Below are 16,527 nucleotides of genomic sequence, written 5' to 3'. Positions count from 1 at the left end.
TGAGAACCCTTTGTAATATTTCATTTCTCCCTCTTGTGAGATGCTACTGAAATTATATCCTGCTGTCACATAAATGCACAGCCCTGTCACTATTGCCAAAGCAAGGATTTAGCCTTTGCTTGGAGAGAGAGTGGCTTACATCAGGCAGGTGAGGATTCCCCAGGTAAATGCATCCTGCTCCTGCCCTGCATCCTGACACCTCTCACAGGGCTGGCTCCCAAGCTGGACATGGCACTCAGTGATCAGTCAAAGGTGGGACAGCCAGCTTTCCAAACAGCCTGGAATTCCTCTTCTTACAGATGCATTCCTGAGGATGGTCACACAGCAGGATTTATACACACAAACGCTCTGTGGCCATCATGCCACATTGTATATTTTTTAATTAGATGCTGTGTGTGGATGGGCTGTTACATCTCAGTTTACTTTGGCTGTTCAGGGTGCTGAGTACTACCAGGGTCACTTTTGAAAATTAAATTAGGTGTACTAAACTAAAAAAATCCAGACATAGGTACTAAACCAGAATGCATGAAAAACTTAAATAAATTACCGCTTTTAGCATCAATCACATATGTAAGAATAAAGAGAAAGTATAATTTGGAGGTGGAGTGCCTCATGCCTTTCCAGCAGTCTGTCCAGTTATCCCTGAAACCCTCAGGTAAACCTTCCCCTCCCAGCAGTCCCTGGAGCTGCCTGCTCAGCTGGCACCACACTCTGAATACCAAATACAACAGAGATGACTGGAAATGCCTGTGGAGGGGTTTATGCTGTGAACTGGTTGTTCCTTACCTTGCAGGCTATCACTACATCTGCTTGAGGAATGAGAGGAACCAGCCTCTGACACTGCCAGCCCTCTTTGTGTACATCGAGGTCAAAGACTACGTCCCTGACACTTATGCAGGTGACTCTGAATTATACAGGCAGTTCTCTTGCTGGGCAATAGAAGGGGATATAATTTTACATTATTTAATATAATTTTGTGTTAATTGAAACACAAAGTGCGTGGGGTGTGGAGAACCTGCCAGGCTGGGATGACAGTCCTGTGAGCAGAGATGTGCACCTGGTGGGGCAGTGTCTCCTCACTCCCAGGACATGGCCTGATTTACAGCACCTTGCTCGAGGCCTAGGGTTAGGGCCAGCTCTCCTTTTCTGCAGCCTCCAAAGGAGGAGATAGCCCAGGCACTTGGCACTGGAGCACAAGTGAAACTTTGCATGCAGGACACAGGAGGGGGAAATTGCTGCCTGGGCAGAGTGCCGTGCTCCAGGGAGAGAACTGGCCTTTGGCATTGCTCTGAACAGGGCTGGGTTTAAATGCCAGGCAAAGACCATCTTCAGGGAAAAACACTGTTCTGCCTTTTCCTTAAACCCTGAGTGCCAGAGCCATAACTCCAGGGCTTTGAAACTGAAGTGTTTGCCTTGCTCCTAGATGTGATTGAGGCCTTATCCAACCCCATCAGATATGTGAACCTGATGGAGCAGAGAGCTAAGCAGCTGGCTGCACTCACTCTGGAAGATGAGGAGGAGGTCAAGAAAGAGGTAAGGGAGGCTTCTGAGTCTCTGGAGATCATGCTGTGGTATTTAAAAGCACCTTCTTTGCTTAGGAAGGCAAACACTGAAAATGCCTGATTACAGAACACCTGCACACGTCACCCTGAGGAGGGCTGGGCACAGGACACCCCACACAGCAGCCTGGCACTGGGGGCGTGCTGTCCCTAAAAGCACCTCGGTGTGCACTGAGCAGCTTGCTGCTCTGAGCTGAGACACAGGAAGAGCTATTTGTGTTGTTTGTGTGCTGTGCAGCTTTGCTCTGGAGCAGCTGAAACCTCTGTGAGACAATGCCCCTTGTTTTCCAGGGTGCTGCTGGTTCCCCTTGCAGAAAAAGACAGCTCTGTGTCAGGAGTTTTTCCTGAAAATATTACAAATTGCAGAGAATTTCAGACTGTCTCTGGAGAGGTCTTTCTGCTGAGAAACATTTGTGTGTCTCAGATTATGCTGTCTCTATAGATCCCCTGTGAGCAAACATGTCCTGCAGAGACCCAGGGTGATCCTACAATGATTTAACTGGGAAGGGGCCTCGAGTTCAGCCCTTCATGGATGTTAGAAATGAAGAGGGAGGAGACCATGCAGTAAATAAACAAACAGGCCTGTTGTAGCTCAGCTGAAAGCTGTGGGAGCCCCAATTTTGGTTGTTAATATCTGGATATTTATGGTTACCTGCAGACTAAGCTGTGAACCTTTTTTCTGTGTAATTGAAGGTGTTGTGCACCCAAATTCACAGAGGTTGTTCTGAGTATAACTGAGAGTTCAGCTGTGGTTCCTGATGGGCTCTGCATGGTCAAACATTCTGTTCCAGACACTGTCACTGGGGCTCTCAGCAGTCTCCAGCTAACACAGGGAAATGCTTTTCAGCCCTAAACTGCCCTCTGCCCTAGGGCCTGCCTTCTGCAATCCTCAGATGTGCAAAGCCTCTCTGAACTAGATTTTGTAGCCAAGAATACATTCCCAAAGCAGACCAGATGAGGGAAAGTCATTACAATTCAGTAGCCAGCGCTTCACTCTGGGTGCAGTGTCACAAGCTCTCTGAATGAGGACACTGAAATGCTCAACAGGATCTTAGACATTTATCTAGGACACACCACACATGAGATTCTATATTAATAGCAAAGCTTTTTTTTCAACAGAATCCTTTAAATACCTTAGAGGTCATTTTTTCTTTTGAAAAGCTACAGATTTTCCTGGTATATACAGGCTTATTTGTTAGTTAGAAAAATTCTTGTCTTAGAGTATCTTCTGCAGCAAATGGAAGGAGGAGGGATGGCTGTCAAGGAGCTTGGAAGCTCATAGGAGAAAGGAGGTTGTTTTGGAGAAGCACAGAAATATTTTGTGAAAGAAAACTGTAGTGCTTGTGGTCTGTTTGCTGTAAATGTGTAATGGTGAGGTAGCTGCAGCACCAGGGGACAGGGACAAAACTGCCACTGGAAGTGTCAATCTGAGCTCACCACAGTTACCTTCTATTTTGAAGGCACTTTTTGGGAAAGGTATTTTGGTCTGTACTTGGAAGTCTTGAATCCCCTGACCATGTTTTGTGATGATAGCATTGTCCTCATCTGTCAGTCTGATTTCTTCACCTCTACTGGCCCACAACAATCACACCAATCACTAATTGCAAGTGCATTCACTGGCAGCACAGCTGAACTAACCCAAGTGTGTTTGCCAACAATGAGCACCTGGATTCCCATTCCCAAAGCCCAGTGCCAGATTTACACTCTGGAACTGATTGTGTGCAAAGCTCAGCTGGCTCCCAGCGCGGATTCTGCTCCCTGCTCCTCTTTCCTTCCCCTCACACACATTGCTGACCTGAGCAGCTGTCAGAGGAAAACTCAGAGGTTTTTGCTTTGCTCTCCTTGCTGTAGAGGTTTAAACCCAACCTCTGCAGGGAGTTCCACTGGCTCCTCACAGGACAAGAATGAACTGAGCTCCCCAGCAGTGAATTGTTTCAAACCAAGAACTCAGCCTTTCTTCAGGCTTCACACTCCCTTGTCTGTTAATGGTCAGTGCAATCATATAAGCAAGGAATGCTGAAGAGCTGACTGAGGTTCTCTTTTCTGCATTTATTTACAAATAAAACACTTTTCCCATTGTGATTATGGCAGGAGTTCCTACCTTTACTTTCCTTGGCCAGCTCTTGCCTTCCAGCCTGGCCTGAGAGGAGCTGGTTTTGGGGAAAGGAATGTGTGAGTTTTGTACCTTTAGATCATCTCACTGTAAATCTCTCAGAGCATGCAGGTAGTGAAGGCTGCTCTCTCTTCCCCTGCCAAGTGTCCCGTACAGATAGGAGGAACAATCCAAAGGAATTTGCAGGGAATTCCTTGGTAAGAGCTAATCCCAGCCTGCAGCAGCTCCTTTTCTCTGTAGAAATAAAAATTGACCAGCTAGAGTCCTCTATGGGTGTGGATCTGTCTACCCCCTATGGGTATGGATCTCCCTGCTTGGTAAATGCACTGTGTTGCAATAGACATGGCAGTGTGAAATAGAAACCAGTTTATGGGAATATTAAAACCGTAAATTAGAAGGCTGGATTACATCATGTTTTAAAAACAGCCTAAAAGGAAAAACCCTTTTTTTAAAGGAAAAATCATGTTTATTTTAGCATTCTTTTAGCATAGTACGATGAATTATGGGAAGAGAAAGTGCTTTTTAATGAGATTAGATTGCTTGATGTAGTGAAAATTATTCCTTATTCACTTCATGATCCTGCCTCACATTCCTGCCTCAGTTTCTGCAGACAGGTGTTTTATGTCCCCAAGTGACAGGTTACATTAATAGCTCCTCAACAAGGTGTGATGCAGCATTTCACAGCACCTACAAACCAGGTCTCAAAGGAAGGTAGTACTTCCCAAGCAGTGGGGCACAGAGCTGCCAGGAGGCAGGCATTCTGGCTTTATTTGCATGAAATGCTGGTGATGTGTGTAGCAAAGATTGTTTTTATTAAACTAATGACCTGCAGCCTGAGGAGAGCTGTGAGGATAACCACATCTGTGTGTGTTTATCACAGCTCCAGCTTTTGCCTGTCACGTTATTCCTCTGTCAGAAATGTTGGCTAAATGAGGTTTTTCTGTATTTTACTGCAGTCCTTCCCGCTTGGTGTAAATGAAGTTGTTGGCACTGCTTTTCACTTGCATCATGCTCCTGCCTGCAGTGTCTCTCTCCTGTCATTCTGGTGGGAATAGGCTGGTGGGACAGGAATTTTGGAATGCACAGTGTAGTGCAGGGCCAGGCTGAGGGAGCCCAGCAGCAGCAGCACAAAACCCTGGGATCAAAATCCATTCTGCCTCTGTTGATGCAGCACAGGCTGATGTTCTGCAAGCCTGGAGTAATCATGGGGCAAAAATAAAAAACCAGCTGTGCTATCCTGCCTCCTCATGTAATGTGATTACTATCAGAGGAGGAGATGGAAGCAGCTGAAGGAGCAAATCCAAAACTTCCCTGAGGCTCCATGGCAACCAGCCCTGGCAGGGACAGCAGGAAGTGGAAACATTTCAAAATAAAAATTGCTTTGAATGACCTTCTGTTTGCTGAGGGCTGGGTGCCTGCTGTAATCCTGGTGGTCACAGGGACAGTTTCAGACGTTCAGGGTGTAGTGCAGTGCATGCTGCAAGCCTGAGCCTTTAGGAGACTGGAGAGAAGGAAAAGAGTGTGGAAAATGCTTCAATATCTGGATCCCACAGATGTGCTCGTGCAGCAGAATGGAGGTACTGTTTACAGGAGAGAGTGCAGTTACAGCAATGTCAATGTCAGGTCTTGGGAGTCAGAAGGATGTTCCTGCTCTGTGAGAATGGTGAAGAATGGTAGTGCTGGGTGTGTCTCTGTGAAATGTAGCAGTAATCTTGTGTACATGTTTTGTTCACAGCAGGGATTTGAGGAGCATTCTCCTGGCAGCACCTACGTTATTTCAGAAAGATTTTATGGCTCTCCACTGCAGTACAGCCTTCACATCTGCTGCAGCTAATATATGTTGCACTAAAAAATGTCCCTGATGAGTTATATCTGCTTAAAATACTTCTTCAGAATAATGCACGCTCCATTTCTTCTTGAAATTCACCCTGCACAAATGAGCCACCTGGGTTACCACAGCCCTTAAGGATGTCTTCTCCCGTTGTTTTATTTTAGAATGATTTTTAGATACAACATTTGCAGAATTTTCATTTTAAAACCAGGCTAAACTGGACCTGCAAGTAAATGAAGTCTGTGAGTTGGGAAGAGTAATGTGAATTGTGGTGTGATTTCAGATTGACCATGGGGATGCACCGTCTGAAGCCAACAATGAGCCCAGGCCAACACCAGCAGAAAACGGGGTCAATTTCACTGCCTCCCTCACCCCCAAACCAGCTACTCAGGTTGTGCACAGCCAGCCAGCACCAGGTAAAAAATAACAAACTAAACAAAGGAAAAGAGGAAAAAAAAGTCCCATCTTTTCTAAATTAGTCTGGGTAATAATTCTTCAAGTGCTTTGTGTCTGAAGAACAAAGGTGGGAAGTTGTGGTGTTTGTTTTGTTTGTCTAAAATAGGTAGAAACTTTCCCACCACTTTTCTCTGCTTCAAATATACAGATATCTTCTACTGAACAGTTGCATTGGTGGTGAAACTGAAATTCATTACAAGCAAGAAAATGTGCTGGGGTTTTTTTGTTGTTGCTGCAAGTGCAGGAATCTCTTGGAATTGTTTTTACAAATAATTCATGCACGTGGTGACATCTTACTGCACACACAAAACCCAGTCTTGGGCACTGGTGTGCTTTGTATTGACACATCTCCTGTAGCAAATGCTTGTTAAACACAGTGTTTAGGATTTTATGGCTGCAGTCTCTATAGGCAGGATCATCTCCCAAGGAGCTGGATTCATGCTGTGGGCAGGAATTCTGCACTGCCATCACACTGTGTAATGGGTTCTACTGTCAGCCCAGTGCCACTCACATGACTCGTGTGAGTGGTGTCAGGCAGTTCATCCTCCTTATCAGTAACACAGCACAGCTCAGGTGGGGTTTGGGAAGGTCACCTTTCTGTCCTGGGCCAGAGGGTTCATGTCTTCATGCTCCTCTCCTGCTCAAAAGATGTGTTTTCTCCAGTGACTAAAGTCTGCCCATGTCAGGGTGTGTCCTGTGTCACCTGCCATGTTCCAACACAGCCAAGCAGCACAGTCATGGCTGTTGTTTTCAAAGAATTGGAATTAAACATCTCTTTTACCTCTAGGTTCTGTGAAAGCACCTGCAAAGACAGAAGATCTTATCCAGAGTGTCCTCACAGGTAATAAATACACAGGTCACACTGCAAGAATGATAAGCTTTTTGTCAAGAAAAAGATGTTTTTTATGAAATAGGCACCTGGCTTAGGCATTTCTTCCAGTGATTAGGACTGCAGTAACTCCTAGAAAATGCACAAGTGCTCTTCCTCAGGGTTGCAGTAAACAATGTTTGGGTACATCTCATGAGATGGGGTGCCAACAGGGAATTTTCTAGAAATTGCTGTGGTTTCATGACCACCAAGTTACCATCCTAGCCAGAAAAAAGAGCAGCATTACTGTGAGAACAGAGGCTAAATTTGTTCTGAATGTAGTGAGTAGTAGTGGAACCATTTTGTCACAGTGTTTTCAAGCCAGTTGGCTCATTGCAGGTAAAACTTCTCAGTTGGTGCCATATTTCCTTCACCCCCAGCAAACAAGCAGGTTTTGTTCACTCCTGCTCGTGGCAATCCCTGGCTCCTCTGGCTGAAATCCCGCACTGCTGGGCAGCTCAAGTGCCTTTTGTGATTGTCCTTGCAGAAGTGGAAGCCCAGACCATCGAGGAGCTAAAGCAGCAGAAGTCCTTTGTGAAGCTGCAGAAGAAGCACTACAAGGAGATGAAGGACCTGGTGAAGAGGCACCACAAGAAAACCACCGACCTGATCAAGGAGCACACGGCCAAGTACAACGAGATCCAGAACGACTACCTGCGGCGGAGAGCCGTGCTGGAGAAAACTGCCAAGAGGGACAGCAAGAAGAGGTGGGTGAAGCAGCCCTCCTCAGCACTGGCTGCTGGGCACCTTCCCTCAGACACCTGTACTGCTTGTAGGGTAGAGAAATCACACAGAGGGGGCAGAGCACAGAAAAGTCCAAAGCAGCAGGTTCCTGGTTAATGGGGGAGGTGAGAGCGATGGCTCCACGGTGGAGCCCTGGAAAAGATCAGGCCACAGGAGAGGGCACCAGGAGTGGAATCAGGGGAAAGAAGCACCTGGAGATTGTAAACACCTGACTGCTGTTAAATCATGATTGATCTGGAACACCTGGGAGTGTCCTAACGACTGCCTGGCTCTGCCTCTGCAGGCACACCCCTTCTGTGCTTTCTCTTTCCAAGCCTTGCACCACCCTGTCTCCTTCTCTGTCCTGACACAATTTTTATATTATTTATTTATGAATTGTTATTATCAATTTAAATGCAAAAAACTGCCATGAATTCTTACTAACCTTTCCACAATGGTTGCCTTGTTCTTATGGTAAGGAGCTGTATGTTAATAAAGATCAATTCATAACTCCTGCAAAGCATGTACACACACAGAGCCAATCAGTGTCAGACACTCCTGCAAATGAACTTTTTATTTCTCCCATTGGTGAGAAATCTTCCATCCTTTTTGTCTTAACATCATTTATTTTTTAAAGTAACTAGATAAGCACTAAAGTCCTCTTAACTTCGACATGAAATTGGTGTAGCTGCAGTTCATAAATATGATGATGTTAAACAAACTTTTTAAAAAATTACTTTTTGGTAGGAGATGATCAGAGGAAAAAGCTGCAACCCTCCTCTGGCTGCCAACCTTGTTGATAGTACCTCTAAATGTAAGTGACTGGGACTCAGGCCATAGCTTGTCCCTGGGCAGGAGCTTATTCACTTCTGCCTTCCTGATGGCAGAATGTCACTGGCCTTAATAAGAGCTCGACACTCACAATATGTCTGTGTTCTGCTGGCCTTCGCTGCTGCCAGTTTTCAGGGTTCCAGGTTCTGTACTGGAGAGTAACAACTCCCTTTAATGGCTGGCTGTCAGCTGCAAGCCCAGGGATGCTTTATCTGCAGTGCTTCCCCCCACCAAAGTGTGGGACGCACAGTGGCAGGCAAAACAACAGCACGGTTCTGCCTTTCCTCCTAGTCACATCTAAGCAGAAAATCAAGCTGGATGAATAAAATGACTCATTTGTTTTTGAGCAGAAAAGGATGTGAGGTTTTTTGCTGTGTTGTGGTCTGACTGCAAAGCACTGCTGATGTCAGGCAGCAAAACCCTGCAGTCTCCTACGTGGAGCTGCCTCAGGGGCGTCAGAGAGGGGGAGTTTGATGTGCACATAAAGACAAGCCTGGAGGTTACATTTTAAAAAAGGCACAAATATGTTTTCAGGTATTTTCAAGCTTGCAACTACATATTATCTCAAGCAGCAGACTTCTAATAGAGCACAGGAGAAAGGGGATTTTTTATCATTTTAAATTATTGCTGATACTATTTGCCTGTAACTGCAAAGTATAAATCAGTACTTCACAGGAGTGCCTGTATCAGATGGCCATAAAAATGTGTTGTCTCTGTCAGGAGCAATCTCTGCTTTCTGCCCTTGTCTAAAACTGAGCCAAGATTCAGTAAAGCCTGAATTGTCTGCAGGAAGTTTGAAATATTTATTTATACACGTGCACGAGTGTTTTGTTGGTGTTGCTCTGAAGTTTCTTTAATGATCACATCCCATAAAAAGCAGCCAGTATTTCAGCCAGTGTTTAGAAATAGGCCTGATTCCTTTTTCCCAGAAATACAAGAGAAATGTCCGCTTTAAAATATGTGTTGTGCAATGGCATCGTATGCTGACTGTAATATTCATTCATGCTGTCTGCTGGCTCTGTAATGTTTAAATTACCCTCACCCAGCACACTTAACCTCTTAGCAGAATATTCAAACACAATCAAAACACAAGAAATAAAAGGAGGCTACCTTGGCACTGGTGTCCTCGGAGGGATGAGAGCAGGATCACATTATTCAGGAGAGGTAACTGAGTGACAGCAGCTGCACGCTTGAACCTGGGAGAGAGAAGAGAGGCAGAGCCAGCTCTCTGCATTGGAGTCTCTGCACATTTCTGAGGAGCAAACTCATTTTTCTCCCGTGTCAGCCCTCCCTGTTCAAGGTTTTGTTGTTTTGTCCATCTCTTGCGCTGTTCTGACGTTTCCCAGGCAACTGATTTAGCACCTGAGCATGGCAGCAAACACAGCAGCAGAGCAGGGGCACAGCAGCATCTCATTGCTGTCATGTATTTTCCTTGGGTTTGCTTTAGTGCTGGCCTCAGAGTGGTGCTGGATTTGCTGTTTATTTTTCTCCTGGGCAGTTTAGTGTCATCTTATCTCCTTTCACAGTTACATCTATCCTTCCTTCTGTCTTTAGAAGGAGTAAAACAGACCCAAACTGTTCCTTAGTGTTGCTTTTTAGCTTTGTTACTGTGTTTTTGCCTTGCTCCTGTGTGAGCTTTGCTCCCCCCTGGGGTGTGAGCTTTCCTTCTGAAGGCAGCAGCCCAGGGAGCCCTTTGCTGTGTGTGCTGTGCATGGCATTTCCTGAAGGGGGGACAAAACACCAAATAAAGGGATGTCCCTGCCACGTGAAGCGTTTGGTAAATGCAGATGTGACATTCAGCTCTTAAATTTATTGCTGAGTGCGTGCAGGGATGACTTTGTTTCCAAAATACTCAGCATTCACCCCTTCTGCTGGAGGCTCTGCAGCTTTGAAGTTCACGTTCTGTCTGGAAGGGGATAAACAAGTTCCATGGCAAGTCTTGGCAGTTGCCTTTATAGCTCACTGAGTCTGGTTGCCACCACCCTGGTGGGTCAGTGGGATGAGGTTTAAAAGCTGTAGCCATCCCTTTAATAAATCATTCATAATTTCTTTTTAACTTACTAGGGCTAAAGTCACCCATCTTCTTGCTCTGTGTGTGGTGCTGAGAACTTGTTAACAGGCTGTTTATAAAGATCTGCCTTCAAGAGGCAGACTGAGGCAAGTGGAGGCAGGCTTGGTGCCTGGTGACCTGTGCTGTGTCCCTGCAGGTCTGAGACCAGCAGCCCTGACCACAGCTCCTCCACCATCGAGCAGGAGCTGGCTGCCCTGGACTCGGAGATGACCCAGAAGCTGGTGGAGCTGAAGGAGACTGCTGAACCTCAGGCAGGAGCAGTACTACAGTGAGAAGTACCAGAAGCGGGAGCACATCAAGCTGGTAGGTTTGTGCTCAGGGGGAGCACTGGGGGCACCAGGACACATTCTCATCAGCTGGGGCTTCCTCCTACTGGGGTCCCTTCCAGAGCCCCATTCCCTCTGCTCTGCTGCAGCTCCGAGGGCTGCTGTGTCACTTTGTCACTGCCAACAGCTTGGAGGGCTTTGGGTGGAAGGCACAAAGGCAGCAGGGTTGTTGCTCCCTCTGGTTACATAACTCTCTTTTATTGCAGCTTTTGGATGATGTTCCTGTTTTGTTCTGCCACTTTTCCAAACCTGCAGTGCACAAGGAGGCAGGGTTAGCCAGAAAATAAATTGAAACACCGTGAAAATAGATTCAAACGTTCTCCAGGCCAGAGGGCTGTGCCAAAGAGTGTTCCTGTGGCAGATGAGCACTCTGAGGGATGCAGGACATCTTCTGGATATGGTGAAGAAATATTTTGCATTCATTGGTCCAGGTCAGCTTTGTTTTTACAGCTGGAGTTTGGCTGACAACTGCAGCAGGATCATAGGCCCTCTGAGCTGAAACAGAGGAGTTGGGCAGACGGAAGCTGATGCTCATGGATATTTGTAGGCAGAAATGAGCATTTTTAAAGGGTGTTATGGGAGTGCAAGCTGTTTCTCAGCTCCAGACCACCCCCTCTAGCAATTTTTTCTATTACCTGATGTTCTGCCTCCCTCCTGTTGGGTGATTTGTCTGATTTCACTCCTCTGCCCTGGCAGGCACAAAGAGCAGGTAAGAGGAGTGATTTGTGATCTGTGTGTGGGTAGCGCTGAGCAGTGCCCTGCACAGGCTGATTGCCATGGTCACAGCACAGAGCTGGGGTGTTTGTCCTCACCCCTGTGAGTCCCAGTGCTCCAGGGTGGGTGTGTGTACCCACCCCAGGGGGACAGGGCCCGTCCCACTGACAGCTGGTGCCTGCTTCTCAGAGATTTGGATTTTTATATAAAAGAACCATTCTAGACCCACATAGTTGGCTTTATCTCCTGAGGTAACTCCTTTCTCATTCCACAATGGGGAATGGCATTTCTCAAAGCCAAGGTACATTTCTGGCATTATCCTGTTGGGTGCTGGCACAACAAATTAATTTTTTAGCACAGAACTTTTGGGCAGCTTTCCCTCTGAGCTGTGCAGGAGTTAATATTCCAATTCAAACTTGCCTTTCAGCTAGGAGATTCTTTCTGATGGCTTTATTTTAGTGGGGAGCCTCTTGTTGGTACCTTTCTGCTTTTATCTAAGGAATGAAAAGTTGGATCGGACCAGCTGTGCCTTGTTATCCACTCCTGGTTCATCACCCTGGGAGGGTGATTTTACAAACTCAGAGTTAACCTAGAAGGGTGATCAAACCAAGGGGGTCCCAGTTCCCACTTTATTCCCTGAGCTGGCCCCGGAGCCCTGCCCACAGCTCCCCTCCTGTCAGCATCCCCAGCACAGCTGTGCCTCTTGTCACTGCTTTGGGCACCAAGGAGAGCAAACCCACAGCAGATTTCACACAGTGACCCAGAGCTTTTTCCTTCTGTGGCCAAAATGTAGGTTCTGCTTCTCTGTGCTTGCCTTTCATACCTGTCAGGTCTGATTTTCAACATCCCCCTGACCACCCCAAAACCCAAAACCATTCCTTGTAATACTCCTCATTACAGGAGGAACATTTCAGCCCTCACAGAAAAACCTGGATGTTCTGTGACACAGGAATTAGTTGGCAATTGGCATTGTGTAAATTCAATTTGTGACCCCTTATGTTTTTTCACAGGCATTTTCATTCCTAGCAAAGGTAAAATACTTGAAATATATTTTGGTTTTACATTTAAAGTGTGTCACCTCGATGTCCAGAGAAGTAGCAGTTTCTAGGTGAGTTGGACATGCACCATTCTGGCTGAACTCCACAAGTTAATAATGTGTTTACACTGATAATGATGTTTGCTGGCTTTTCATCGTTGGTAATTCATCTGGGAATGGTGTAACACTTTCCTGCCTGCTGCAGGCTTTTCACGAAATTTAGCTGCCTCTATGATGTTTAATTGAAAGTACATCTTTTTATTTTGGGGATTTTTTTCTAGCTAATTCAGAAGCTGACAGATGTAGCAGAGGAGTGTCAGAACAACCAGCTGAAGAAACTGAAAGAAACATGTGAAAAGTAAGTGCTGGTCCTTTACCACTGTGCTGCTCCTTGTGGGGTTTGTTTAGACACTTTCTGTACTCCCCTTCATTTTTTATGCTTTAGAGAAAAGAAAGAACTGAAGAAAAAAATGGACAAGAAGAGGCAGGAGAAGATCACAGAAGCAAAGTCCAAGGATAAAAATCAAATGGAAGAGTAAGTATATCCCTGGATCCATATCACTGCACAGGATTTTTCACAGCTGGTAATCAAAGGAAGGTCTCGACCCTAAATCCAAGGCAGCCTTCAGTCAGACCTCCCCAGAGTCCTTTCCCTGATAATAATAATAATTTCATTTCCTGGGGCTGATCCAATCTCCTGTTCATGAGCTTTTTTAACTTTAGAGCAGTAAAAAATACAAGAGGAGCAAACAGAACAAAACAAAAAAGGAAACCCTCTAATGTTTGAGTTCTACCACGTAACAAAGGCACAACTGTGTTTGCTTTCTGCAGGTGAAAGGGTTTACACTGGGTCTGGAGCCTCTCAAGAGAGAATTTCTATTTGGTAGCCCTGAAAGGAAATCACAGGCACACACAGTGAAGGGTTTCAGGTAGTTCCAGAATCAGCACATTAAAAATGTCAATAAACATCCTATTAAAAAAAAAGAAAAAGAGAATAATTTATTATGAAAATGAGGAGAAATACTTAACATAGTTAGAGCTGTTCAGAGGGCATGGAATTCGTTTTAGAAGAAAGCAGCTGGCCATTACGGAAATGCTGCAGCAGTAAAAATCAATTGCAGGAGGAAATGATTTGCTGAGAGGTAAATGAGGCACTGGTGAGAAAGGCTCAGGGACACACAAGCAGCAGTTCTTTTCTCTTGCCCTTTCATTTTTTTTCTCATTTTTCCCAAGGGCTTTCCTCTGTCAGGCTTTTCAAAGAGCCCTTGAGAGGGGTGAGCTGGGAACCCTACTGAAAGTCAGCTTTCCCCTGTGTGTGACACAGCTTGTCCTCACTCTGGGAGCAGGGCAGAGAGGTGTGAGACCTTCCTTCTGGTGAATCCCTTCTGAGTCACCCTGGCTCCACTGCTGCTCATCTAAAGCTTCTGCACAAGTTTGGGAAGGAATAGTACAGAGAGATAATAATCAATTGTTTTAGTTCTTTATTTTTTTACACCCACCCTGGGTTTGCCTAAATCCTCCTGACTTTAGTGCCACCTGAGAAGCAGTGGGCTGATCCTGGCTGAGGCAATCAGGATTTGGAGTGACTGTCCTGAAACAGATCCACTGCAGCAGCCACAAATTGTTGGTGTGTGTGCATCTACCCCTCTGGGGGTTCTTGTGCTCAGCCTTTGCCTGAGGGTTACCAGATAACTCTGAGTGTGCCATAAAGCTCAGTTTGCCTCAGTCCAGCTCTGTGGGGGCCAGGCTGTGCCTGCCCTGCTCCCCTGGGAGCTTGGTGCCAGTGTCAGCAGCACAGCCTGGCCTGGCAGCACGGAGGCTGCAGCTCTGCCACAGCGTGGCACTGTGCCTCTGCTCACAGCTCTGCAGCTCCCGGGGACACCGGGCACTGTGGCAGCTCCTGGGAAGCACAGCACCATCCTGTGGGGGAGAGCAGGGGGTGCTCTGGGGCACTCTGAGCCCTTGGGGCCACAAAGGGCAGCCTGGCACGAGGGCACGATCAGGGAGGGCAGGGCAGGTGATCAGGCAGGTGCCTAAGCATGGCCTGGGTGAGGCAGAGAGCTCAGGGGGGTAAAAGCCATTGTGTGGGGTGTAGCACAGTGGGTTGTGCTGCTGTGCCTGCAGTAATGCTGGAATAATGCAGTAATGCTGGAATAATGCAGTAATGCTGGAATAATGCAGTAATGCTGGAATGTTCCCCCAGGGAGAAGACGGAGATGATCCGCTCCTACATCCAGGAGGTGGTGCAGTACATCAAGAGGGTAGGTCAGCCTCTGCTGCTTCTGGGGCAGGAAAGGGCACTTGGCACCTTCTAGCTTGGGTTCTACTGCAGGTTCTGGGCTTCAGCAGAAGGATTCTGCACCTGCTGGCTTCCAGCAGATGCAGTGTAAGCTCTGCTTCCCATGCCAGGGAAAGGAAAGCTGGGATTGCAGCTAAAGGAAAACTGGGATTTCAGACAGCCCCTCATTAATTGTTAGTCAGCACTTGGGGGATGGTGCTGAGGAGGAAAGAATTCAATGCCATTTCATCTCTCAATATCCTGTGTGTATCCATGGAAAATGCAGCCATGTTTTTAATGGGCTTGCTGGCTCACAAATGCAAAGATTGCATAAGGAAAGTCACTGAATGTTTAATTGCAGAGTATATCCTAACTTTAATTGCATTGGTACAGTTACTGAAATGTAAAAAGCACTCTGTGAGCTCTGTAAACAGAAATTAAAGAATTCTATTACAGTTGTTAGCTTTTCTGAAGCTACAGGTGGTTCACACCAGGCTGAAATCATGCCCTGCAGTGCTTTGGGGTGTTAAATCACTATGGAACGTGTGCAGCCATTGAATTCTCCTCTTAATTTCAATGCAAGGATAGTCAGATTCTAAAGTTGGCCCAGTTTTTGCTTAGAAGAGCCTTGATTTAGGAAGAAATCTAAAGAATTAAGTAAATTAGGTAATTCTTTTTTCTGAGGGCATTACTAAGTGAAGGCCAAAATTTGGAATTGAATAACATTAGCAGTCTGCAGAAAGTCCTTCAGACATTTGTGATCCTGAATGCTACATGTGAAATGTGGTGTTCCATGTCCACACCTGACTGTTGAACAGCTGTGCTCAGGGATGCTCAGGCAGTGCTGTGTCATTTGTGTGATTCCAGCTTGGAATTGGTCACAGCTTTGATGACAGTGTCTCAGTTCTGATGGGTGGAACGTTTGTTGTGGGGGGAGGTGGGAGAGTGAGGATGTACAATCCACAAACAAAGATCCTCTGCTCTTTTCTGACAGCTAGAAGATGCTCAGAGCAAAAGGCAGGAGAAACTTGTGGAGAAACACAAGGAGATCCGCCAGCAAATACTGGACGAAAAGCCCAAGGTAAAGAGTTTTTGAACATATGTTACACTGCTAAAATTGTCCTTCAGGAGAGAAGGAGCTCTGGCAGCAGGTAGGATGATGTTTGAACATGAGGGAAGCCAGTGCCAGCATCAGAGGCGCCCTCAGTGACAGCAGGGTGAGAGGAGGCAGGAGCAGCCTGCTTGGGCACCTCCTGCCCTGCAGATCTCCTGATGTGGGGGCTCTTTCCTGCACCCAGGCTGATCAGAAGCTGTCAGTGCAAAAGGTGCTGTGACCAGCAGAGTGTGCCCTTCCCTCCCCTGTGCCTGAGCTGCACAGAAGCAAAACACAGTTCCCATTGGAAGGAAAGAGATATCTCCTTAGCATGCTGCCCCAGGTCCTGTGGCATCCCCAGGCTGGGTTGCTGTGGGACACAAGGAGCTTTTCTACAGGAATAGTGCTGCATATTCCACATTGCTTGCTGGATTGCCTCTCTTTGATTTGATGCACTGCATCCACATGTAACATTCTGAAATGCAGGTTTTGCTCCTTAGGCCTGGGGCTCACTCTTGCTCCAGGGGGAGCTGGGGCAGTTTTGCCACCAGTTCCAGTGGAGAAAGCTCAGAGTGCTGCACCTGATTTGCTGTAGGAACACCTGGCCACATCACACTTGCACATTTGT

The 16,527-nt window shown here is 46.4% G+C and overlaps 1 protein-coding gene across 1 annotated transcript in view; it reads left to right on the top strand.

The window, feature by feature from the left end:
• The window catches only part of PLCB1 (phospholipase C beta 1), a gene marked incomplete at its 5' end in the record, with an annotated part of 318,873 nt that overhangs the window by 252,900 nt on the left and 49,446 nt on the right, over positions 1-16,527 (top strand). Inside the window, 11 exon segments of the mRNA XM_005422621.2 lie at positions 794-898; positions 1,424-1,533; positions 5,787-5,919; positions 6,747-6,800; positions 7,315-7,534; positions 10,589-10,687; positions 10,689-10,755; positions 12,810-12,886; positions 12,974-13,063; positions 14,732-14,789; positions 15,801-15,887. Coding sequence (XP_005422678.1) covers positions 794-898; positions 1,424-1,533; positions 5,787-5,919; positions 6,747-6,800; positions 7,315-7,534; positions 10,589-10,687; positions 10,689-10,755; positions 12,810-12,886; positions 12,974-13,063; positions 14,732-14,789; positions 15,801-15,887 — 1,100 coding nt within the window.

Source organism: Geospiza fortis, unplaced genomic scaffold (genome assembly GCF_000277835.1).
Source record: "Geospiza fortis unplaced genomic scaffold, GeoFor_1.0 scaffold275, whole genome shotgun sequence".
NCBI classification, from domain to species: Eukaryota; Metazoa; Chordata; class Aves; order Passeriformes; family Thraupidae; genus Geospiza; species Geospiza fortis.
The sequence above is the reverse complement of the archived record's forward strand: the minus strand, read 5'-3'. Positions and strand labels throughout refer to the sequence as shown.